At 42.7% G+C, this 27,233-nt stretch overlaps 1 protein-coding gene across 1 annotated transcript in view; it reads right to left on the minus strand.

Annotated features, from left to right (window-relative positions):
* LOC109959494 (Down syndrome cell adhesion molecule-like protein 1 homolog) overlaps positions 1-25,879 on the minus strand; it is a 52,545-nt gene extending 26,666 nt beyond the window's left edge. The window contains exons 1-3 of the mRNA XM_020598916.1: positions 25,333-25,879; positions 17,219-17,539; positions 14,735-14,881 (exon numbers count right to left, since the gene is read on the minus strand). Coding sequence (XP_020454572.1) covers positions 14,735-14,881; positions 17,219-17,539; positions 25,333-25,555 — 691 coding nt within the window. The 5' untranslated portion in view covers positions 25,556-25,879. The remainder of the gene's footprint in view (positions 1-14,734; positions 14,882-17,218; positions 17,540-25,332) is intronic.
* Positions 25,880-27,233: the final 1,354 nt, after the last annotated feature.

The following is a 27,233-nucleotide window of genomic DNA, read 5'->3' on the forward strand; positions in this document are numbered from 1 at the left end:
ATAAAATTTGCAGTATAAACATGGTGCACTCAGAAACCTGTGGGCGTTCTGAGTATGAAACACTTTATTGTTATGCTATCAAACTAATACATCTCTGATTTCCATCTGGCTGATTCCTACTATCTGATTTCTGATCTCTGTTTGACCAGGAAGTGCCGTTGTGACTATATACCTATTTTAAAGGGGAAACCTGGCTTTGAAGCGCATTCCTAGTTCGATGAAAGCCAATATATTTTCACTGCTCATGCCAGGGTAACTGAGTGTCAGAGGTTTCTGCCCTTGACAAACTGTCAAGGGCAGAAATCATAAGATAGATGTCTGCAGCAGAACATGTTTATCCATTAAAGAGACATGGGTCAATGAAAGAAGATTGGCAGAAAATTTGATATTAAAAAGTCATTCAAATGGTTATTTTCATGTTTAAACATGGAAAGAAAAGTGGGAAGGGGTTTTCACTGTCCATATCGGAGGTATCGCTATACTGACACATGAGCTATACACATGCAGGCACAAGCAATTTAATGCACTTTTTCTGGGGCCAGAATTACAAATGGCCTGCTGGAATGTCAGTAATAATAATGACAAGAAGAAGGAGATGAAAAGAAGAGTCTTGTGTATCGGTTGATTGGTCAGTTTGTTGCTAATGGTGATAGCTCAATACAACAAAGCGACAGGTGTGTGTTGTGCAGCTTGGCAACAAAGTGACAGCTAGCGCTAATGTTCACCTGGTGCCGCAAGACAGTGTCATTTGCCAAGAAGACAATCAGCTCTCTTGATCGCAAACACACCAGCTGTGAAGAAGACCAAACACTGCAACTACCAGGGCTGGACTCGCCAAAACAGAAATGCTGACCTGTCTGCTTTGACGTGCTGGTGATTCTGGGACATTCTTTCATTCACAGAGTTCAGGTAACAGCTTTGTACATGACATTTCTTGACTACAACAAAGCAGCCCCAGTCTTACTAAAACTGAGTGAAACACATTAACAAGTGTCCTCCTCTGCGTTGCCCGTACAACTGTTTGAAGCATTTGGATTTTTTGTCAGGGTCGCTTCATTTTGCCTGCCCTCCACACCGACCCTACAACTGTGCCATCACCCTGTATCCTGGAGCCACCTTGCCCAACAGTCGACTCTTCCACATATCGAAACACGAACGACAGGCTCTGGAGGAGCCCAACGTGCAGGTATGATCTGTCCTTCTTCCTCACCCCTGGGTGCAGGGTTCTTTTTTGTGGGGAAGAAGGACGGCGGCCTCCGTCCCTGCATTGACTACCGTGGTCTTAATGCTATTACAGTTAAGAACAAATATTCATTGCCCCTCTTGTCTTCTGTTTTTGAGTCTCTACAGGGTGCAGGCAGTCTTCACCAAGTTGGACCTCAGGAACGCCTACCATCTAGTGTGTATTCATGAGGGAGATGAGTGGAAGACTGCTTTCAAAACATCGCTAGGCCATTTCGAATATCTGGTGATGCCCTTTGGACTCACCAACGCCCCGGTGGTTTTCCAGGGGTTGATTAATGATGTGCTTCGAGATTACATAGGCCAATTCTGCCTATTTTGTTTACTTAGACGACATACTCATTTATTCTTCTTCTGTTGCAGAACACAAAAATCATGTCCGTCGGATCCTGTTTCGACTCCTGGAAAACCGCCTTTACGTCAGAGCAGAGAAGTACATTTTCCACTCAACCTCAGTGGCGTTCCTGGGGTTCATCGTTGAAGAGGGAAGACTCCGCGTTGACCCCACCAAAATCACAGCCGTCACCAATTGGCCTATTGGCTTCGTTAAGGACCTGCACTTCCTGGGCTTTGCAAACTTCTACCGCCGATTCATTAGGAATTACAGCACAGTGGCTGCACCCCTTACTCAACTCACATCCACCAAGGTCAAGTTTGCATGGTCCAGGACAGCGGAGCAGGCCTTCCAGGAACTTAAATGCTATTTCACCACAGGCCCCGTACTCCTCCAACCTGACCCCTTACGGCAGTTCGTGGTGGAAGTGGACGCGTCAGACACTGGCAAAGGGGTGGTAATTTCCCAGAGGTCTGAGGGAGACAATGCTCTTCACCCCTGTGCCTACTACTCCCGCAGGTCTCCTTCGGCCCCTCCCGACTCTGAGTCGGCCTTGGTCTCACATTGCCCTTGACTTTATCAACGGGCTACCTCCTTCCCAGGGCAACACTGTCATCCTAAACATCGTAGACCATTTCTACAAAGCTGCCCATTTTTTTGCTCTTCCCCAGTTACCGACCGCCTTTGACACCGCCCAGCTCCTGGTTTAGCATGTCTTCCGTTTACATGGTATACCCCTTAACATTGTCTCAGATCACGGTCCCCAGTTCAGTTCACATGTCTGGTCGGCCTTCTGCACTGCCATTGGTGCACACCCCAGTTTGTCCTCCGGTTACCCCCCGCAGACTAATGGTCAGGTCGAACGACTGAACCAGGAGCTGGAAAACGCTTTCTGTTGTGTCACCGGCTCATTTCCTGAGGACTGGAGCCAATTGTTGCCTTTGGTGGAGTATGCCCATAACACACACTCACTCTCACACACTGCCACCGGCATCTATCCCTTTCAGACTTCCCTTGGGAATCAACCTCCCCTTCTGTCTTCTGCCAAAACCGATATAGCTGTACCCTCCGTCCAAGCTCACATCAACCACTGTCATGAGGTGTGGGCAGAGACCAGGGCTGCTCTCACTTGCACAGCGGATCAGAATAAGCACCTAGCTGACCGCCGTCGTCAGGCCACTCCTACGTACCAGGTTGGGCAACGGGTATGGCTCTCCTCTGCACACATCCCCATGAAAGGTGCCCTAAATTGTCTCCCTGGGGCCCTTCCCAATCTAGGAACTCATACACCCGACGGCCATATATCGTTACCCTCCGTCCAAGCTCACATCAGCCACTGTCATGAGGTGTGGGCAGAGACCAGGGCTGCTCTCACTTGCACAGCGGATCAGAATAAGCACCTAGCTGACCGCCGTCGTCAGGCCACTCCTACGTCTCAAATCAAGCCCGTCAGTACCAGTCTCCTCTGTCCTCCACCTGCGCTGCCGCCACCTGCTCTCGTGGTGGATGGCGGTCTGGTGTACACGGTCTGTTGGATCCTGGATGTGCGCCCCAGGGGCCGGGGATTCCAATACCTGGTAGACTGGGAGGGGTACGGTCCAGAGGAACGCTCCTGGATCCCCCAGTCCTTCATCCTCAGCCTGGACCTCCTCACTGACTTTTACCGGGCTCACCTCGACAAGCCGGGGGGGCCGCGGTGATGCCCTCCTTTCCAGTGGCCCCCGCCTCCCTCCCTGGGCTGGTGCTTGTCTGTCTGGTATCCATCCTTGGGGGGCGGGTCCTGTCAGGGTCATTCCGTTTTGCCTGCCCTCTCTCACCTCCACACACCTGCCAGCTATCTGCCCCCCCTCCCCTCCCCACCCCTGCCAGCTATCCTTATCATCACCACCTGTTGTCTATCCTGCAATTACCCACCTCCTATATCTACCCTGCCTTCCAACTGGCTCACTGCCAGTTTGTTGTTTGTTCCCACGCAGACAACTGGTGCCGTTCCACCCTGTTACTGTCTTTATGTACATTCAGTTCAAGTTTGCCTCCTTTATTCTTTTAGCCTTCTCCTCGCCTGTTCCAGACACCAGCTCCCCATATGGACTATTAGCCTCCACACGGATTTGTCATCCTCTGACCAACACCCCTCGTTACCCCTCGGACTAACATCATCTACCAGCTCGGTGCCTTCCTATCCTGTTTTCCACCTGCTCATCGTGTGCTCCTGCCTGTTCTTTTGCCTCAACCATCTCTACCTTGACCAGCCAGTGAGTGACCCTCATGCTCCACGGCTCGACCCAGCGACGGCCCTCATCATCTCTGCCTAAGCTGAACACCTTTGACACGTTATCACATTCTAATCTGTACAGCACTATTAAACACTGTTTATGCTGAAATCAGCCATCTGAGTTCACCTCCTCTGTCACACCACCTTGTGTGGCGTGCGGCCATAACATTTTTCTGGTTTTAACTTCTTTCCTCTGTGATTTTAGGCGCACCTTTGCTTTTGTAAAGCAGAGTTATTCATGTAAAGTAAGTCAGGAACAGTCCACTGTAAGCAGGTGAACAAAGTGGGTCTGAACCGAGCCTAGTTAGTGGAGCGAGACAGATATGCCAGCCAGACTGAACCGTGCCATCTGATCTCCACAACACAGCCACATCTAAACAGTTCTGGCAGAAGGAACCCCAACCCAAGATTGTGGATGTTTGTACCACGGTATCAGGTTTTGTTTCAAAACCTTTGCACCCCTAGTGACAGGATTGTATGACAGGATTAAATAAATCCTCCATGCAGATGGTCTGCCACTGTGTATACACACTGTGCACAAAATAATTTGTAATATTATACCTCAACTAAACTTATTGAAACAATTATTGTATCTATTGTATTGTCATTTTAAAATTTAATCCAAACATCTATTGGCCTATTGTTAAGAATTCTTACCTTGAAAACATATACGTATTTCACCAGTAAACCATATACCCTTAAAAGTAGAAGCTAGCACTTTGGAGATATAACTTTTAATGTTAACAATACATATTTAATTGGTACGTGGTGAGCGCAACAGTGAAGTGACAGACATTTTGATCAAGTGGGCCTGGCTCCTCCAGTAAAAACAGTCTAGCTTGAGATTCCCAAACCACTGGCACACATATGCAAGCACACAAATCAGCCCCAGCACATGAAGATTAAAGTTCAGCTAGCTGTTGATATTTGGCAAATAAGTTATAGTCTATGCTCTGATTGGTCATTCAGAGGGAAAATGGGTGGCATTCTGAATTCTGTGCATCTACCTTATACCCCTGCTCTCAACAGCAAGTTGCAGAGACAAATCTGAAAGAAGGAAAGAAGAGAGAGATTAGGAGAAGGAGGAGGAGGAGGAACGGATCAAAGACCTGTGACTGTCACAGAAAGAAATAGAAAACAAAGAGCATGTATTCTGGAGATATTCTGTGTGGTGTTGGAATGTGCTTGGTGCTCACAGAAGCAGACATGCTAGCTGTGCATGCAAGTGCACACACACAGAGAGACACCTACCACGCTTAAAATAGAACAATTTTTTTTTTCCCTGCTGGAACAAAAAATTATAAAGTATGCATTAAAATTAGCACTGTGGAGTCAGTGAAAGGTATTACTCTGGTTTTGCAGCAGAGGATTGTGTTAAAGCAGAAAATCAGCACAGTGGACTGAATGGCTTGATCTAAGGAGGAATGAGAAAGGAAATAAAAGACAGCACAAGAAGAAAAGCAAATGGAAAGATGGATGGTGCAGGAGCTAACAGTCCATGTCAGTGTTCTTTCAAACCTTTATGCAAAAACTGGGGTGTTTTATCTGTATTCAAAGCAAGAGCTCTGCTCTCTGCTGTGTATATTAAAAGCCCAAGTAGAAGCAGGTGTCAGTCAGTTAAATATATGCACTTTACTGGCTTTTATTCTGCTGCACTCTTACTTAACATCTATAGTGTCCCTCTTCAGTCCTTTCAATTCACATTCACATTCAAAGCAGGTTATATTGGCACAACTGAAGACTAACAAGTAATTGTGCAATGGCAGCCCACCCCCTGTATCTCCTCCATAAAAGAGACTTGTTAACATGACCAAACTGTTCAGACGAAGCACGAGTCACGCTGCCAGTTAAGACTAACACTGCATGAGCAATATCTCAGCACTCAATTCTCTCCTTTTCCTTCTCGCTTCTTCTCTGTTGCTCATTTTTTGGAAGGGGGCAGGGATTCAGGATGCTGAAGAAACTGCAGCTTTGTCATGTTTTCATTAAAAAGGCACGCTTCACTGTCTAATCCTAGCTGCTGTCCTCTTTCCTAACCAATTCTGGCTGTGTCTCATGTCCTCCCTGCCCTGACCCTTGCTGCTATGCTGTGTTGTACATCAGCTTGCCATAAGTAAAGTTGTAGGGCACAGAGATGGGGAGCAGACAAAAGTGGGAGTTGAAAAAGAGAAGACAGAGAAAGCAGAGTCCAGTTTCACTGAGATGGGACCTCGTCCTTTCTGCTCCACTGACTGCTCTGTCCCACTTTGCCCTGTGTGACTTTAAACAGTAAACACTGGGGGAGGAGATGCTGTGGGGTGGTGGCCTATCAAGAAGCTGAATGGACAGTCAGGGCCAGACATGAAGCTGATTGTATACAAAAGATGTTGTTTGCATAGATATAACTCAACACAACACTGCAGAGTTGCCATGTCTCATCATAAAGCCGTCCTAACCAGACAGGCCGACAATGCTGCATAAAGCTAAATGGACCATCTCAGATAGAGGAGATTAAGCATCAAAGGAAAGGAGGGATGGAGGGAAAAGAGGGTGTGAGGATAGGAGAGAAATGCAAAGAGATGTAGAAATAGGACTCCATTATTCATGATGTGTGTTTCATGTTCTTGGTGACATCTGAGACAGCAGTGATAATGAGAGTCCCAGAAGAGAGAAGCCATGTGCACACATACATATGCACACATCCTGATGCACCACAACATACAGAAATGTGCCACCATGGTCCAAAAACCTGACCCGTAGCTGGATATCCCATTAGCTCCTATTGAAAACAGTTAACTGCTTGTGTACTAAGGCCTAAACACTGAAGTAACTCAGTTCTAAAAAAAATGTAACTCAGTAAAAGTAGAGGCCCAGCAGCGAAAGCTCTCTGGATATATGGTGTGTGTGTGCGTGTGTGTGTGTCTGGAGTGTACTCCAGCTTAGCCGATGGCCCGGGGCTGTGAGCTGCATTAGTAGCACTGAGTGAGCTCTATTAGAGTGCTGGTGGCAGAGGAGTGTCACTGCCCAGTATGATGAGATACACAGAGAGAAAGAGCTTAACTACCCCCCACCCACCCATCCACACACACACTTTTACAGTGTTTACCAAGAATGACACTCCCTAACTGTACACCAAGTACAATAAAGACACTCAAATTCATCAAATATCACAATACCAGAAATCATTATTGCCATCAATGCAAACACCAACTACAACCTTTCAGTAAAATGTTGTATGTAAAATATAACATCTGTGTTGCACCTTTCAGGCAGTAATCATTGATTTAAAGATGGTTTGAAATGTGTTTCACCCACTGGTTACTACCCTCTTGACAGTTCGGTGGGTAAAGTTCAGTGGTGAAAGAAGTACTCAGATCCTTAAGTAGCAGTAAGCAACTGAATGTAACTTTATCTGACTAACGAAGTAAAAAAGCACTTGATCTGTCAAAAATATGCAACACAAAGGCCTTTGAGTGTTACTGATGTATACATGGGCATTTGTGTACACCATATTATATAATTATTACCGATGCTTTATTGTGAAAGCAACATGTAAATACTGCAGCTAGTGGAGAGGAAGCTCAGTTGAACTATTATATACAGATGAATAGTTTAAAATATACAAAGCAGCTAGAAACTACCACTGGCAGATGCATGTGGTGGATTAGCAATAAAATAGCAGAAAATGAAAATACAATTACCTCATAATTATGCCTAAGTTCAGTTACATTACTCCAATAGTAAAGTTTTAATCTTGGGGTTTGAACTATTGGCTGGACAAAACAGACATTTTGAAGATGTCAGCTTGGTTTTGGGAAAATTGCTATTGTGGCATTTCTTTTTTAATTGTCTGATATTGTACAGGCCATTGTTGTAATAGAAAATATAATTAGCAGACTGATCAGTAATGAAAATAGTTGTTGGATAGGTTCAGGCACCTCCACTCCCAAAACATACTTTTATCAATCTGACAAAGAGTGAATACTGACCTATATATGTTAATAGATATCCTATTATTACATTTCCCACAGAACACATATAAACATTAATATAAAGACAGATTGGGGGAAATATGACTCCATCCAATCACTGCATCTGCACAACACTGAACTTAAATTTTTGATTGAAAAACACACATTTAACTGACCCTAGATTTTTTAAAATGGTCTGACCATTTGCTCTGTATCATCCCTATTATAGTATATATGCCTAATTCTTCAACAAAGTCTAAACCGAGTTTTACTGTGGAGTGAAACAGAAGGAACAAGAATCTCACATGCTGAAACCTAGCAGAATTATTGACATGCTTACACATGGCATTTGCAGCCCACAGCTCATTGGAGTCAGTCATGGCCTGTGATGTTGATCTATGCCTGTTTGGACAGTTAATATTGTGGGCAGATCAATAGGTCTGATTGAGAGGTCATGTAGGAACATGACACTTAGATGACCACAAGGGATCCTGTTGGATCCCTGGTCATGTCTCCTCACAATCAATGAATCACAAGTGTTTCTTGTTCTAACATCTGATTGTTACTACTCCCTAGTAATGCACTATCTAGACTTAGACTATATTTTTTAAATCTAAAAATCTAATGCCATGACGCACTGAAAATTAAGTCAGAATTACAATTTGAATTGATGTTTTTATTGTCCACTGTTCTTAACAATTTTATAAAACCTGATGAAAACAATAATATGGTGGAGCCATCAAGTTAACCAGTTTCAGGACAATAGCAGAGAGAAACTCTGCCTTACAACATGAGAGAAAGACAAAAATGAAGCTCAAGGGGAAAAATCTGAACCAAACTTCTTGCTACTGCTGCAAGCTGTTGAGCAAATAAGCATCTCCTAAATTTCTAAATTTCTTGGTAGAGCCTGGTGTAATCTCCTTGCACTAATCCCTCCTTACCTAACCTAAACAAAAGAGTGGAAGAAAGCAGGAGAAAGGGGATAAAACCTCTTTATTCAAATCCTATTTCTTAACCCCGTCCAGGTCACATAAACCCTCCAACTCTTTTCCTAAGCCTTGACACAAGCCCTCCATGTTTCACTTTCCTTAATGACTGTGGATGTAATTAGACGATTAACACATACAGTATAGTTTGCAGACTGATAAAACACTAACATTAAAATACCAGACTATAATGTCTTTAAATTACAGTCAGTGACACCAAATCGAAAACTTGGTAAAAATAATCTGCAATGATGTAATAATGCTAATAAAGGTTATTTCTTTAAGTAAGTGAATAGCACCTTTCTTGACAAAAGAAAAAAGAGGACTGGGTGTGTTTTAGTGGGTTTAAATTGTTGTCTCAGTAATTACAGTACTTTGGTGAGTACAAGGTTATAACACTAAGCACTAGTACTAATAAACTGTAATTATCTTTTAAGCCACAGGATTAGAAATTTGTAAATCAAAACATGACTTCCAGACTATGCCCGTCTCCTTCTCTCTTCCCACACAGCCTGGCCTGAGGGGTGAGATAGTGTCCAGAGTTCTGTCAGAGTGATGTGCTTACAGGAAGTTCCCCATCTCTTCCTCTTTCACTGGTTGACACTGATACATCGATGCACTGTAAACATTCTGTATGTGTGTGTGTGTCTGTGTGAGCCTCTATGTGTGTGATGGAGACAAAGAGGCAAAAGGCACAGGAGAGTGACAGCAGCGGTGATTGAGCGTGTACATCTCTGTGTTAAGTGCACGCGTGCAGGCTTGTGTTTCACTGTGTAAATAGTCAATAATAGCTGACACTTGTCAGCCCTCTGCTCTGTACACACAAAAGCCGTGGCTGTGCCATTGTTGAACTCCGCCTCTCTAAACCAGCACCCCCCCCCCACCCCCAAACAGAGCCTCTCAAACAAAAATAATTATGCCTATTGTACCCCTTGCACACACACACACACTCTTATTTGTGCTAATTAACACACCCACCCACGTGCCTACTCAACCTAACGGAGTAGAAGATAGCTGCCAGCACCCCATCTGTTCCTGCCCTGCTCTGTCACTCTCAGCATACTGGGGTAAATGTAAGAGGGGAAAAATATCCAGAGAAAGTGACAAAAAAAACAGACAGAGGTGAACAAACTGTAGGACAAGTGTTAGTGAGTTTTTCACTTGCACTAGAACTTGAATTTAAATTGTATAAACAATGTCACTTTTTTCTGTGATGTTTTGTCATTTCTTGATTATTTTGCAGGAAGCTGCTCATTATGTTTTGGTGTTACTGCCATATATTTGCATGTACATAATAACGGCACCTTCAGCTGCACAATTTTGTCCCACTAACCCCTATGGCCTGCTGTATGCCACATGGGATAGAGGCAGTAGCACATGAAAGAGAGGTGAGAGAGGATGGTGTGAAAGCTGGAGGTGGGCGTGAGTGTATGTATGTGTGTGGGTGCGGTGGGGGTTGACAGTTGATGGGGTTATGTTCTATGAGCCCTGGGGATGCCACGTGCTCTCCTTCCTCCTCTGTTATATACTGTCCTGCTGCACCCAGCCATCCCGAGCACAACAACGCGACAGCAGCCACGCAGCAGTGCAGACTGCAGCCTTAATGTTTAAAGTTTAATAAGAGCTCCATATTCATGCAGGGTCATGTAAAAGCTGAAAATGGCTTTATTGTGTTACTTTTGAAGGGGGTACATGTGGAGGGGGCAGGTTCATACATTTGTACTTTGTAGAAGAGAGTGTGTCTCTGTGCGTGTCAGACTGGTGTTTACAAGAGTCTGCCTTGTCCTAGACAAGTGTATCTATTAATGTATTCCTACTCCGAATGCACAAGCACAGATTTCCAAACAGACATCGTGTCCTAGCACACCACTGCTCTCCATGAGGTCCTCTGTCACCTCCCTCCTCACTGCACCTGTGTGGAGAGTTATGACACTAACTTTTTAATTACTGAAAGGAAAAACTGTGGTGTGTGCATGTAAACTGAACTTGCTGTACAGTACGCAGAGCATTTTGTCACTAAAAAAACAAAATATCACCATTAGCTTGAACAAAACATTTGAAGACATCCTTTTGTCCCACATTACTGTGACCATTTCCGAACATATTTTTGGACAGGACAATCAATAGAAAAAATAATCATCAAATTAAAGTGACAGCAAAAACTATAATTAGTTGCAGCCCTATGATGGAGTGAAGTAGTCTTCTAAACTAGAATTCAGGGAGCGTGCGCCACATCACATCATAAAACCTAAGTCTGGAAACTACTCTACTTAGTCACTGTAACTTGCTGTTACCGCAAATTGATGAAGTCAACTGTAATTTTCTAGGTATTACCACTTACTGTAATCCCTGTGTATGTGTGTGTGTGTGTGTTTATGTCTCTGTTGAACTGTATGAGTTCCAGCAGGGACCCCAGGGGCAGACGACTGATCTGTAATGTAGCCTGTAAGTGACCCTCTCACCCGGTGGCACCCATCAAGATCTGTGTACATTAATGAAGCCTGATAACTCAGCATTCACTCACAGGTTACATCCACCTTACTTTCAATAGTAGGAACTAAACTAAATGGATGTAATGGAATATACCTGTGCTGTAATTATTTCTTTTCTATCACTGCTTTTCAACACCAGGTTTTATGTGTATCAAAGTACTGTGCAAATACAGAAAAAAGCCCAAACTGTGGGGCAGGTGGATTAGATAAAGCATGGCTGGGCATCTTCTGCGGACCACCATGCGGCTGCAGCCATCTGCTGGTCCACTCTCTATTCATCTGAGCCATTCATTAGCTTTCAGCTGGTTAGAATGACAGCCAAAGTCTGCGAGCTGAACCTTCTATGTGCCTCGCTGTTGTTTTTTCCCATCTCTCTGCCTCCGATCCAGCTCTCCTGCTTCAGATCACTGCTTAGACTAGTTGGCCTCCATTGTCTCATGAGGGTCACATGCACGCACACAAACACACACACACACAAAGCTTAACTACAGTGATGTATGGGACAGGGGAGTGTAAGGGAAATAGGTCAGTCTGCACGCACCCCGCCCCTCTTAAACTACCTCACTGCCCTGGCTGGACAAGAAAGTGGGGCAGGCAAGGGGAGACACACATACGCGCACACACACACATGCTCCAGATGGAGAACATGTGTGTGTGAACCTGCTGGGGTTCAGAGGGCATGGCTATGTTGTGTTATGTCATCAACTCAACCTTCAGAGCAGTATGTGATCATGCTACTGATCAGAGTCTGCACCAAGTGACTCCTTGTGTAGCTATTAAGTGAAGATGAAGTAGGCAATTTAGGCTCGGTTGGTTCTTTTTATTTCAAAGGAATTTTGTTAGACAAGTCACGTTTTTGCTTCGTAAGCAGGTAGTGGCAAATCATAAAAAGAGATACAGGTATAAACTATGGCGGGATCCAGCATCAAGTCAGCCACAGCTGTTGTTTCAAAGGTGGAGAACGTGAACGCCTCACTTCCTCTAATAGACATCAATTAAAATGTAAATATCAAGATATAAACAAAAATCATTTTACACATTACAACTAATGGAAAGAGAGCCCCAACAGTGACAAAGGCAGGAAAACATCATTTTAGTGTGTGCGTATGTTGCAGCAATGAAACCAGCTAGTCGCCCTGAAACTAAATATTGTTTTTGTGATTTAAACAGTTGCAATGGTTGCTTTGACTTGCTGCTTACAGCAAATTTCAGTGTCCCTCTTTATCAGTATAATAACAGGCAACATTCTAGGCAGAAAATTTGTTGTCACAGAAGGAAAATAATAGAAATGCAAGTCAGTTGTGTGAATGTCTGTTGTAGCTGAATGACTGACTGGCAAAAAGTCCAGGGTGATTTCCACCTCTCATGACTCCTAATATTCTGACCCTCTCATTTATGTAGCTGAGGAGGAGGACAAAAATATAGAGACACCTTTAAATATGATACAGTCCAGTACAACACCACCTTTAACTATGACCTCAATAACAAACATATAATTGAACTTACACATTTATGAGGATTCCACTAGAAACTGAAACATTTTGAGCCTCATAAACACAGGTGTTACAGCGGAAATGTTGCAGCGAAGTGGATATAGCTAATGTGGCTTAGTTGGTTAAAGCGTTTGTCTAGTAAGATAGGAGATCCTGGGTTTGAATCCCAGTGGTGCTGTTCTTGCTGCTTTGGTTCTGTATTGGAAACAAATTCTGTGTGTGTAACATGCTTGGTCAAACAAAGTGACTACCCTTATAAATGCAAACAGGAGTACCTAATAAATTGGCTGTTGAGTGTGTATAGTCACTGAACCTTAGCTTCTTCTCCTGTGTTTCTTCAGAAATAATGACAGTCAAGCCAAGCAACCACCCTTTCAGTCACAAAATCAATTTAAATTTTCACATCTTCATTAAACCAATCCAGACAGTGTTTGCTGGCCATGGAGGAGGAAGCGAGAACGAGAGTCTGACCAGTGATGTTATAGTAACTCAGAAAGTTGGAGACCAGCATCAATAATGTTTCACACTGAGCTTTTTACTCTGTATAACCACACGTAACTCCTGTATAAGGATATTCGCTGGTTATCTCCATATGCATGGTTGCATATGTTTTGTACATCCCCATGCATCAGTTTGTACAGTATTCAGATTATGAGCAGCAAACATGCTATGTTTATGTCACAGACAGATGACTGTGTTGATCGGCTGTAAAGATGATGAGGTCACTGTGTTGATTAGCAGGGCTATCTGGGTCAAGGTTGAACACAATGGCACTGCCAGTGTTTGCTGTGTTTGCATGTGCTGCTGTCATAGGAAAACAAATTCTGAGTTCAGTGAGCAGCTCATCATGTTTAACATCTGATCCTCGCACTCACTGCTCATCAGCTGATCCATATACCCCTAATTACACACAGCAGCCTCATGGCAATACACACACCCCACACACAATACAAACATTTAATACAAAGTACAGTAAAACACTATAATACTGTACATGAAAACAGACAATAACAACCTAATACAACCTTGGCTCATGTGTATGTGCAACACAGTGTCTGTGTGTTTTGCATACATATAACATAAAACACCATCTGCTGGGACCTGAGGCCATTCTTGCCCCACTACCCTCCTTACTTTTCTGCCTTTGGTTCATTTTTCCCTTCTATCCTTCATCCTTCTTTACTAAATCTTTATTGCAAGCATTTCAAATGCAAAAAATAACCATGCATACATCTGAAACATAAACTGCACATCACTCACTATATTGCATTATAAAATATACATAATGTATCTATAAACAGCTAAACAACAGATATAAAAACAGACCTTATTTCTCTCTCTCTCTCTCTCTCTCTCTCACACACACACACACACACACACACACACACCCTCGCACACAAATGAGGTTAATGAAGATGAATGTGGGGGCACAGTGCTATTGACATCCTGCGTCTCTAATTGTGGCCCTGTTCTTCAAGGACAAGATGGTAAAGACAAGCAAATAGAGGACAGAAATAGATCACATGATAAAAATGTGAAATTGTCATGTGACTTGCAGGAGAGGCTGTTTAACATAGTGTCAGTCACAGTTAAAGGCATTTGACATTACGGGGAAAAACTGTATATGATGAGATGGAGATAGCAGAGAGGGAGAGGGAGAGCTGTCTGAGAAAAAAATAAGAAAGATGAAGGAGAGTGAGTGAGGAGATATGTCCAGGAAGCAAGGAGAACGATGAGAGGGGACCAGATCAGTGATCCAGAACAGTGAGCAGACGGAAGACAGGAGTTAAGAGTTCAGTCAAACACAGAGCTCAGCAGTGCATCAACTGGCCTCACACACAGACATACACACACCTACACAGACACAGACACACATATGGGATAAAGACATACCTAAGTGTTATGAAATCAGTCAAGCTGCCCACCTCAAGATAATCCGAATTCATGTGCATGATGTCTTACCTGGGACAATGGAAACGGTGTCTCTTTCCCAGGACACAACGCTGACATACTCCTGCACAGCAGCAGGGATGAGGCACTTGAACACAGCTACATTGCCCCGCATCGAGCGCTGGTCTGCCACCCGCACAGTGTAGGGCTCCCTGAAAACTACACCCACACATAAACAATATTAAGAAAATCTGATATCCAAGGGAAAATGATTTTCATACCAGTAATAGCAGAAGTGTGGTGACATATGCTGTCCTTAATGTTGTTTGAGTGGCTTTTCTAGCCAGAAACGATTAATTCAGTTTATCAAGAGGTAAAACTATCAGCACAAAACATGTCCCATCATCTGTCCAGAAGATGTGCTGACAATGGATGAACATCACGATGAGCTTATCACAGCGTGAGCTTTTTAGTCCTGCTTTGAGACAAAATCAATAATTTACTTGTGCTTTACATTATCAAAACACATTAACACCCCAGAGCAAAACACCCTTTCATCAATTACCCCAGCACTCCAGATGTATTCATTGGAAATGACTGGCCTTCTCTTATGCATTGTTTGAACTCTTTTAATCCTGCCTCAGCTTTTACCATCAATGGTGACCAAGCCACCATTAGTCAGGATAATCATGGAAATTATTTTCTATCATGGCATCATTATTAAACACTGAACTATTTTTTTTTTTTACACTACTTCATAAATATACAACAACGTCAGCAGCACTTTCAACATAAACTGAAATGTGATTGCTGCTTCAGTTTTGCAGGTTTATGCAATATTTGACACTCTGTTGAATGAGCAGGGACTCATTAGCAAAGGACATGAAAGCTAGGACGTATCCAAAGGTTGCTAAGAAACTGGTCTGGAATCCCTTCCCTGGTAACAGACAAGATGACAGCGTGCATACATTCCCGTTGGAAGAGGGACACACATGCAAGCACATGGAAATTTATTCTCAGCTTTGAATTTATGAGTAGCATACAGCAGATATTTATGATTTTGGAATATTATGAAATGAACCATTGCTGATGTGAATTAGTTCAGATGTTGTTGTTAGACATGAAGCAGTACAGGTGATTCAAATGAGAACTCTGTTGATTATTGTCAAGTGCAAAACCACAGTTGCAAGACTGAGGCTCAAAATAAAACATCTGCATCCTATCTGAGCGTAACCTGTGCACCATAGCTGCCAGGGCCTGACAGAGCCTGCTGCCCTCAGCATGCTTGGTTCGAGCTAAATCCTCGTCTCCTGAGGTCAGGCTTTTAGGTCATGTGGGAATGAAGGCAGTGACTGGCTGGCATGCAGCTCAGGGTCCTGGCTCGAATCCTCAACTTAGCACTAGTATTAGCAGAATGAATATGAGTATTTGTTCAGGTCAGTGTTGGGAGGCAGAATGTGAAAACAGATATTGATGGCAGGGAGTGGTAGGGGGGGGACCAAGTGGCCTTAATGAATGATGGGAAGGGGGTGGTGGGGTGGGACAAAAAGTTGCAGTGTAACTATCAGCCAGCTGTAGTTTGATGTAACTGTTCGTCAAGTAAATTTCAATTTCTTCTTCATGAATTTCTGCTCATTGAAGAGCTGGAGGAACCCAGACCCCCAGATGTGCTATTTTAGCAACCTCAGATGGTCTAATCAATGGAAAGCACCAATTAGTTTTGTTAATGAGAGATAATTAAAGAAGTGTGCTGTGGCTATTTTTAGTATGGCACAAGGGGACAGTTTGAAGAACAACAGAGCAAGGAGGAGAAGGAGGACAGAAAAGAGAATATGATGGCAACAGAAGCAGCTTCTGGTCAAAGTTTCCAAAAACAGACCACCTACAAATAGTGTTTATTGATTGATTCTTTATTCTACTACTATTCACTGTAATTAATTTTTTCTGGAAATACCTAATATAGATCCAAAATGAAACAATGGTTAATAAATGAAAATTCTTGTGTTCATAAAAATGATGATAAGGTGACTGATAAGACCATATCTCCTCAATACTAGACAGTGAAATGCTTTTCACACCTTGCAGACCTTTCCCTCCCTATTTGATCTGCTTATATTATTTAGAAATCACACAGGAGTTGCCACTTAACCACAGGTACTATTGTGTTTTGGATTCCATCCTAGCAGATGGTGCCATGTTGTATATGAAGCTAAAGGGGTTATGTCTGTGTAAAGTGCAGTGGTTCAGTCAAATAGGTGTGAGCAAAGGCCAAGGCCTGGTGTAATATGTGATCCAGATGTTGTCTCTGTAGACTGTGTTCTAGGTCAATCCCCATTCAGGTCGAATTGGGCTATTTTAGAGTGGGTGCTTCTGTTTGGAGGTTGGGCTTTTTCAGCTGCCAATTACATCTGTTCTAGCTCCTCCTTTATGCTGTCACAACTCTTTGCTCCATTCCTTATCATGTGGTAACCCTTTGCTTCATTCTTCATCCATTCCTTCTTTACTTTTTGGCCATTTGCCTCCCTCCCTCCCCAGACAGTTGTCTGTCCAACTCACCAGCTTTGATGTGAATGTTGGGGCTGCGGATTTTGCCGGCCTGGTTTTCAGCAGTGCAGAAGTAGTCGTTGTCGTGGATGTAGCTGTTGTAGGCGGAGGGGGAGAACGGGTACAGTTGTAGGGTGCCATTGGCATGCACATGGCGGATGTGGGGCACGTCGTAGATGTCGTCGCCAGTGGCCAGGTACCAGCGCAGTATGGCACTGGGGGTGCCCCCTGCTGGACAGGGCAGGGACACCCCCACCGAGCTGGAGTAGGTTACCCTCTGCAGGGAGGCATTCACAAAGTACAGCCTGGTAGAGCCCACATCCTCACTGTGTACTGCAGGGGCAAACACACAACACAACATCACTAAACAGGGTGAGGTGGAGGTGAGGGGCCAACAGTGAGCACCTGTTATGTGTTTATAACCACACAAAAGTGTGAATGTAAGCTAATAGGATTCCGTTTCTATTGATTTAAAGTAATTAGCATCACATTGATGAGCAAAAGAAGGGTCGAGTGGGAATGTCCTTCAAAGGTGCTGCTAAATAATCATAACAAATGTATGTCAAATGTCCAGCTGTAAACATCAGTCCTGTGATGCAGAAAGCCAGGGATTATGACTAAAGTCTGTGGTTGTTTAGGAGTGGGGAGGAGCCTCTTACCTCTGTACAGTGTATGCATGCATACACAAACAAAGACAGACAGGGGGACATGCTGAAAGGTTACGTGACTGAAATTCCTATGCCAGACGCAGAGAGTTAAATCTATTTAATCTACTTACATATTTAACACACATTCACAAACACACACACATACTGTACATATACAGCTAAGTTCTTCACTCAGACTGAACACTTCACAGCTCCAACAGTGAACGGAGAGCAAGAAGAGAAAAGGAGGAGGTGGATGGTTGTGAGGGTCCCTCATATTTGGGGTATTATAAGAAGGAATAGAAGACAAATATCTAAGAGGACACTGCTGATGTTAACCACCGCTGATCATAAATTATGTCATCTAACACGTGCCATCCCGCCACATGTTCACCCTGTTAATATGCAGCACAGAAAGGCTTTAAAACATAGAGGACACTAACAGACACTGATGGAACGAGGATCCAAATTGAATGAAATTAGCGGTCGTTGTGATATTTCTTCAGTCATGACTTCAGTGTTTACTTTTTACAATATGGAACAAATACATTTTTCCTCTATATTTGTGGCAGCTTCAATTATTTATTTGCTCACACTGACATTTGATAATATTGCCAAATTTTACTTCTCACAAAGCTTCAGCTGTGTTGAAGTCCAGTGGTGGGCTGCAAAAACCGGGTCAGGACCGCCCCCCCCGCAGATTACAGATAATGCCCCTGAGCATAAAACCCATATTACAGATTGCAATATCTATAATCTCCCAATGGGGGGACAGGACTAAAATGGAGGAGTGAGGGGGTCACCCTGAGAGCCTGGGGGGCTGGGCAGCAGGAGAGCCTCTCATACAGTAGATTATATAGCCTGGGGGCCGGGAAGCACCGGGACTGATGGAGCAGGATGTAGAATAGAAAGGGGATCAGAGCAAAGTCCCAGCACTCAGCGCCTGTCAAAACCAGGCAAAGCACACATGCACTCACTCCAAACACACACACACACACACACACATACTCCAAAAAGCAGCTCTCAGTAACACTAGGAGGAGGCAGAGTGGGTTGCCATGGTGGCGATGGCACTTGAAAGCTGTGACTGAATAAAAAACAATGCAGCAATTTAACCTAACAACAGTGACCCATTGAACAAGCTAAATTTGGAAACATTCTGTCACAAAAAAGCTGCTGAAGTGAGCAAAACAGAACAAGTAGGCTACCTACACAGGAAATGTCCATTTCTGTATGTATACATTATAAATATATAGATGACTGACATGCCAGTGGTGGCCAAGTCAGTGTTAGATGAAAAACTGAAAACCTTGGTTAGGCGTGGCCAGGCACAGCATCAACTGGTACATCACACTGGGTTTGCTCCAAAACTCAGCTGGCCCAGCCCTGGTTTGTGGCAGAGTTTCCATTTCATTTCAAACCAGCAGAACTATATGTGCCACCTATACAGACAGCTTGTATGACAAGGAAAGAAAATGCCACATATACCAGCAGTGCCGCACACAATCGAGCATCATGAATTGTCACAGCTGACTCAGAATGTCAGGGATGGAGTTCAAGTTGGGCTGGTTGTACTCATTCTAACATACAACTCTTAAACATGTTCATAATGTTGAACCTGTCTGGTTTTGTATTTGCCCCTGGTGAACCTTGGAACAATGTATCTTCACCATGTGCATTATCACATCTACTCCCACTGTTCACACATACTACCAGAGACAGATTGAGGCATTTTGCTGTTATGACCACAAGTGTATCAGAGCAAAGAATGATCCCCCAATAGAATCCATTCAGTTTAGAGCTCTGGTTATGTTTAAACAAGGGAAACATCAATTTAAAGTTAAGCCATTATGAATAAAACTGAGTGATTAGCCAAACATGGCAACAAATTTTATTTTAATTTCAAGTCAACTTTTTACAAAATCATTACTTAATAGGGATAATTACAGAAAAGGGCAGGATTTGTTTTTTTTATGTCTGGACAATGAAAAGCAACAATAAGCATGTACAGTAGTAGCCATGGGTGGATTTAGAGAAAATGAGGAAAGACGTAAATGGCCCCTATCTCTCTAACACAACAAGACGTAGTTTGTCTTCTTGTAGGTGCTTTGTGTCCTTTCTAGATTTGCTTTTTTAGCCATCTTATGTCGGTTTTTTGCCATTTAACATCTCTTGGTCCTTTTGCACCTGCTATTAATAGTTTTATGTCTATTTTGAGGTTGTTTTACATCTCTTTGCAGTTGTTTTGTGTCCACTTTTGTTGGATGGGTTTGCTGTCTTTGGCATTGTTTTCTCTCTTTTTAGTCATTTCGTGTCTGTACATTGGGCTTGTTGTAGAGGTTTTGTAGTCATTTGATTAACTTTCCAACAAAAAGGTTAAAAGTCCCTTTAGTTCTTTGGTCTAGGGGCCCCCTGGCCCCTGGGTGCCCAGTACTCCCAGTCAGTGACACATCCATGGTAGTAAGCTATAGTTAGCATCCTGTCAAACCAGCAATCTTGCCAGGATAAGATACAACCAGCCACGACACTGAACTTACAGTATAGTAAGTTATACAGGGTTTAGTCTGGTAAAACATGATATTGTTCTCAGCTCATGGTGATCATACTAAATTAACAATATCAGTGCTGAATTTGAACACTAACAACAGTCCCTTCTTTGTTACTGTATTGTTAAAAGTTCCATCACGTCATACTGCTACATTAATGTAAGGCTGCAAAACAGTCACTCACAATTCTTTTCACTATTGATAAATATGTCGTTTTTTAAAATTGTTATAGAACAGTAAACAATTGTCAATCACAAGTTCCCAGAGTCCAAGGAGAGGCCTTCGCTTGCATTACTTTGTCCAAATTCCAAAGATATTTTGCTTACATTGATATAAACCAGAGAGAAGTGGCTGTGAAGCTGTAAGAATGTTTGGATTTTTTTTTCTTGAAAAATGACAAGAAAAGATTAATTGATCATAAAATAGTTGCCGATTAATTTCCTTGCTACAGACAACCCAATTAACTGACTAATTGTTCCAGTTTAATCTATGCTGATTTATCTAAGAGCCATACATATGTGAAACCTGCAAGTGAGCTTTCATAACTTGATAACACTCTATCCCACACACGGTGGGGTTACCTGTTTGTTTCAGTCACAAGTAGAGTAGGTACTTTATTGATCCCACAGTGGGGAAATTTCTGAACAACCAGTTTCCCAGTGATGCATGTCCACAAAGATCTAACCCTAGCAGAGTCAGTACTCTGACAGATGTAGGGACAGAAGCTGTGGGGCTCCTGTGATGCTGCTGCTGCAGCTTACCTGCACCCAGGAGGCTTCATCAGCTTCATTCAGACACAGCACCAGAGAGAAACTCAGCCCTCAATGGAAGGTTTTACTGCTGGACCTAAAGCTTAAGCTGTCAGAGTCACAGCCACTATTTATACATCCTTCCAGAGAACTATGCATGAATATGAATGTCAGCAAGGCAGAAGTCATCACCTATGCAAGATTTCATCATGCATAATGCAGCTGGTCTACGCCTCTCCAGGATGTGACTGCACACAAGAGTGTACACACTCTCAACGTCCAAAAGTGAATTGTGATAAGGAAGTAAACAAACCCCCTCACATCTAACGATCCTTGTGCCCGGCCAGAGGCGTAATACCTCCATATATTCTTTTTCTTCCCCCTACCTCTAATACCTTTCCATCTCTTTCAGAAGACCAAATCATTTTCACAGCATTTCAATTATATTTAATTTAATAGTTAATGAATAAATGTGATAAGGTTCAACAGTAGGACTCAACTTGACTGAGACGTGACATGCATATCAGCGTTATAATCTGTCAGAAACCTTTCCGTCCTCTTCCTCAGTATTTTCTAATTTGGAAACGGCTTTGAAAACACACTCTGACTGCTGTGTTCACTTCATTTCTGCCTTGTATTTCTCCATCATTTATCCTTCAGGTGTTTTGGGGACAGAAAGTTGCAAATTGTGGTTTTGATACTGAAGCACAAGGACTGAAACTGTGTATGGAAACATAAAGCAGCAGGGGAGAAAGGGGAGGGGATGTACTGTAGGAAGAGGTGTGAATTGAATATTGGTGGTATGCAGGGGGATAAAGATAGGTGTAAGCTTATGGATAATCCTCAGGGGTCTGGCATAAGTAGGTGGTTGGTGGGTGAAGACAGGGGGGGAAGACTGTCAGGGTTGCATCTCATTAACAAAGGGGTATCGCCGCTCCCCACCCACTGTCTTTCTGTACACCCTGTCCCCAACAATCCACTCCCAACCCCACCCACCACCACCAAACCCTCTGGCCCATGCTGTGTCAGTAAAAAAGAAAAAAGTATGCTACTTCGGCAGTCCCCTGGGAGCTCCTCCCCCCTCACATCAAAGCAGCCAGTTTCTGTCTTAATGTGAATATCAAATCTGTGGATCACAAGTCCCAGCACAGTCTGCATAAACTGCCCCTCCCCCAACCTTTAATTCTGCCTAGTGATGAGGGAGAGAGAGGGAGGGGAGTTACTGTGAAACGAAGCAATGGAGGGAGGGAGAGATGGAGAGAGAGATAGAGATAGAGAGAGAGAGATCCAACAAAAACAACTACTTGCTTCAGAGATTTGACATTTGCTGAATACACCCTCCTTCTGAAAATATGCAGCTCCTGCATCCAATAAAATTTGGAGGAGGTCTGGCTCAATTTTGCATCAGTGTTGGTCTTACACTGAGCGCTTGCTGGGAAAAAAATAACATTTCTTACTGTCAGTGGTGTTCGTTTGCATCTTTTTTGTGTGTTTTTTAAATTAGTAATTTTTATGCATAATCTCACTGGGATATGATGAGGACGAATGGGAGAGCAGGGATGCCAGTGACAAAACTGTGACATCCTATTGGGGAGCTGGGAAGTGCAATGAGCTCTGTTTCCCTGTTGACAGTCTCACACCAGCACACTTTACCCACCAACTGGCAACAACACTGAGGAAATTTTGAGTGCAAATACTAGATAGATGCCACTTAGGGGATGCAAGTCAATCAACAGACTGGTATTTTTATTTCACAAATGGCCAGCAACAGTCAGTTTATAGACATGTTTAAATATGTGTGTCCATATTTTATGTGTGTCCAGAATCATGTTCCAGTTCCTGACATGACAAAAATAATAATCAATGCTAATCAACACTCCTTTCAGAGTTTGAAATGTAAAATAATAATGATGTAAATAGTGCCAATTGCTAAAAATTGAATGATTGGCACCTCTGTGGAACACACCACACTGTCATTGAGCGGTGGCTGTAGCTCAGATCGCAGCTTTAATTGTGCAGCCTTGCAAAGGCAGCAGGGAATCTGACTAAGAAGGAACTGGGGGTGTGGGGGTGAGATTTTTAAAGGGGGGGAGAGCAACGGAGTGAGAAAAGTGTGCCAGGCTGAAGGATCACCTTATTGATCTACACATCTCAAATTAAAATTGAAGTTATATGATTTGAACATTCCACACAATTTTTAAATTTCTTTTAAGTATAAACTTTCATTTTAAAATATGCCTATAGCAGGCCTGTATATTATTATGACTGCCAATTAATTAAATCAAGTATAAACATTGTAGGCAGCAATCTGTAAAAAAATAATTGGCTATAAGGAAACACATTTTTATTTTCAAATGACGAAAAAAAAAAAAACCAACAACCCCACAATAAAATCCCCTTTTAATCCGGTTAAAATTGTAGCTAGGGAGCAAGATAATTGTTAAACTTTTCCTACATCTGAGTGTCTGTTAAAATGTAGCTACGTGTTCATATAATTCTTCTAGAAAGTTTGAGCTTCTTCCATAAAATGAAAGTACACCCAAAAGTATCCAGCATTTAACAGCACCACCAAAAGGGGTGTCCCTGTCACTTCCTCTCCCTGCACGCCCCACACACAGAAAACACGTGCCATGACGCACGCGCTGGCACACGCGCGAACACGTCCGCGGGGTCCAGGTGCGCTATTAGTGAGGAACATGACCGGGCAAGTCCACAATCTGCACCCACGCCCCTGGAGTTTCTCATTTGGTGAAATAAATTTGCGCATATTAATACGATTCCACAGAACCCAGAGAGACTCTGCAATCCCACCTTGAATAATTGTAATAAATCAACATATAATGCCGGGAATTTAATAATGCTGAGTAAAACACGGCATGGGTAACAAACACAAGCAGGACACATGTGACTAATTACTAAATGATATTTTTTTAAAAAGGGAGGGGGTGTGAGTGATCCGATGTGAGAAAATGTCAGAATTTAAAATGTAAAATGGACCTAATGGCCTATTTTGATCAGCTCGTTGGCACTGAGAACAGCTACATCCCTCCCTGCAGCCAACTCACCATTCACACTGACTGATAAATAAATTTGCATCTTCTCTTGGCCTGTGCTAATAAGGACAAAACAATATGAGCCTAAACATGGCTCCAAACAGGCAGGTTACACAGAGGCCTGAAAATGCTCTGGTGTGGACAGAGTGTTGAATTTCTGTTATTTCCGACGCAGATTTGTCCAGGATTATTATAATGCACTGTAATAGCAGAAGATCAACTTTGCAGTAGGGCTGGGGATTTGCTGTATTTAGCCTACTAAACAAGAGAAAAAATTCAATCAGTTTAAACAAATAGATCGCCTTTTACATGTGTCAATAAAATTAGACAAAGGAAAAAACAGAAAAGACCAAAATGAATTAAAACTGCACGAATTATGGCCTTTAAATGGGTGTCGACCTATTAAAATAATAAGGCCGCTGTTGGAGGAAAGGGGCCTTTAATTTGTCAGCTAATTTAAAATTACAACAATCTGCTTTCACACAGGACAAGAATTAAAACCCCTTAAAAAATCTCATCCTTAAAAAAAGAATATCTCTATGGAATGGATCAGTTGTGCAAATTCAGTCCATCAGAATGGCTGCAATTAGCACAGGCTACACAATGAGAGCATAAAGATATCAAAAATCACACGTATCCCCCTGAAAACTTTAGAGGAGCGCAACATTTTGGGTGAATTTGCTCTAAAATTGGTAATCAATTGAGATAATTGGAGGTCGATACTTGTCTTCATTTCTCTCGCACCCTTCCTCTGTATTTGCACCTCATTCTCCCTATTCAGCCATTTTACATATTCATAACTGGAGTTGGTAATGCGAAAACAACCCGTGCTATCAGCACCATCTGAAGCACACGGCGGCTGCAAGGAACCACAAAACACACTAAAAATACTTTATACCTTTGCTTTCACAGTATTTCTACCTGTTCAGTTTTGATTTAAAGAATCATTTTAAATAAATTCCTCATCACGAGACATCCAATTACAACATCGCAGCACAAGCAACCCATTATCATTCATAGGTACAAATTAATGGAGGTTGCGATTATCACTTTCTATTAAACTTACGAACAGCAAAGATCGTCAATCAGTGCACAGGATGTGAAATAATAGAGGCATTTCTTTATCTCTTACCTTCTTGGAGACAGTACAGCAGGAGTAAAGTTACAAGCCACATGCCATAAATAGCAGGTATATTTTTCAGGAATATTTGGCAATCCTGGCAAGTGTGAGGCGCGGTTTTTTGGCCAGGCGGGTCTCCGTGCTGGACTGGCGACTGTGCTCCCCGGAGGTCTCTCCAGCCCTGCTGCCCCGCTAAGCATGGAGGGGAAATGAGAGGCGCCTCAGCCCCGCCCATGTCCCCTCCTCTCCTCTCAAGACTACCGTGTAGAGAAATCCATCCTCCGTATATAATCAAACACCGCGCAACGATGGGTCACAGCTAAGCCGAGGGTTGATTTGAGCTGGACGGCAGATTTTGTTCCTCTGGTGTCCAAACTGCCAGGTTGTGTGAGCGGCGGAACTGCGCAGACAGATCTGTTGGTACCTTGGAGAGCGCGCCCACCTGTGCGCCCCTGATGACCATCTTTTCTTTGCGCATTACAGATCTACAAAAGCCGCTCAGACTGAAAAAACAGTTCATCTTTTCCTCTGAGTTGGAGTTTTGATCACAGGGACGTGAAGCTACACCCCAGAGCGATAACTGTTTTCTTTGTCTTTCAGGGCGATGAAACGTGCGTATATATTTGCACACAGAAATGCGCCACAGGGAAAAGCCCAAGAGAGTAGCGGGGTCTGAGGCACGGCACAGCAGCTTCATCAAACAAATTCTTACACGATTTAGTGAATTCAAACGTTACAGGACAGTGAGCAACTTTCCACGTTAGTAGTTTCCCATTTCATGGTGCCTCTCTGTTGCGCCTGATGTGAAAGCTCCACTGGGTCGGCGTAAATTCACGGAGCGTGCTAAGTTGCACTTTCACTGAATATTTAAACTCACTGGTGATATAGATCTCAAAAGTGATCCTCTTCTGTAACAGTCGCTTCAGATCCAAATGCCCTGCACAATAAAGACCACTACAACAAAATCATCATGAAATTACTTTATTGTGACAAGACATTTGATTTTATTTAGTAAATTTGCAAAAACCGATTAATTTACAAAGAACTGACATGAAAACAGGTTTTCTTTCACTTCATTAACATTAAATGTGATGTACACAATACTGCTTCAATTAATATAATCAAATAATATGATATATATTAATGTGAAAGTACCATTCTACGTAACAAGTACTTTTCTTTTGGTACGTTAAGAACATTTGGATGCTAATACTTTTGTACCTTTGTTCCATTAACATTTTAAATGCAGGACCTTTACTTATAACAGAGTATTTTTACAATGTGGTATTGCTGCTTTCATTTGAGTAAAGAATCTTCTTCCACTACTTTAATTCATTAACCATACTTGAAAGTGTGAAAGTAAATTTCCTTTTATATCGTATCTGTTCAAAAGTCAAACAATGCTCAGAATCTTATGAGTAAAACTTTCACATCATGTCCACATTTAAGAACAAAAGTCTCAATAGCAAAGGAGAAGTGGCAGCAATGTAAATGTGTACATGATGCTCATGGGTCAGAGGTCACTCACTGAAACTTTGTTGTCTTTGCACTTTACCAAAAGGAGAAGGTCAGTAGCAGCTCCTCTCCTCGTCCGGCTGTGCTGTCCACTGTCTGAGCTAACCTGAGGTTCAGACTCAGATCAGTGCTGACATCTGCTGGTTGAACTTAAAGCAGACATGCAAGTGAGCCCACTTTTGAATATACCTGCACAAAAATGTAGTATCAAATGAGGTTGTAGAGGTAGATGTGGTTATGTGTGTGTCAAATGGCAGCTCGTGGAGGTAATTTTTCAAATTAAGCTTCAATATGCCATGTAGGAAATTTTCTGTCAAGAAGAGTATTTGCTGTACCACAATGACTTTTAGTGGCAAGAAAAATTTTGTGAACCTTTTGGAATTTCATGGTTTTCTGCA

The sequence above is a fragment of the Monopterus albus genome, unplaced genomic scaffold (genome assembly GCF_001952655.1).
Source record: "Monopterus albus unplaced genomic scaffold, M_albus_1.0 scaffold39.1, whole genome shotgun sequence".
Taxonomy (NCBI): domain Eukaryota; kingdom Metazoa; phylum Chordata; class Actinopteri; order Synbranchiformes; family Synbranchidae; genus Monopterus; species Monopterus albus.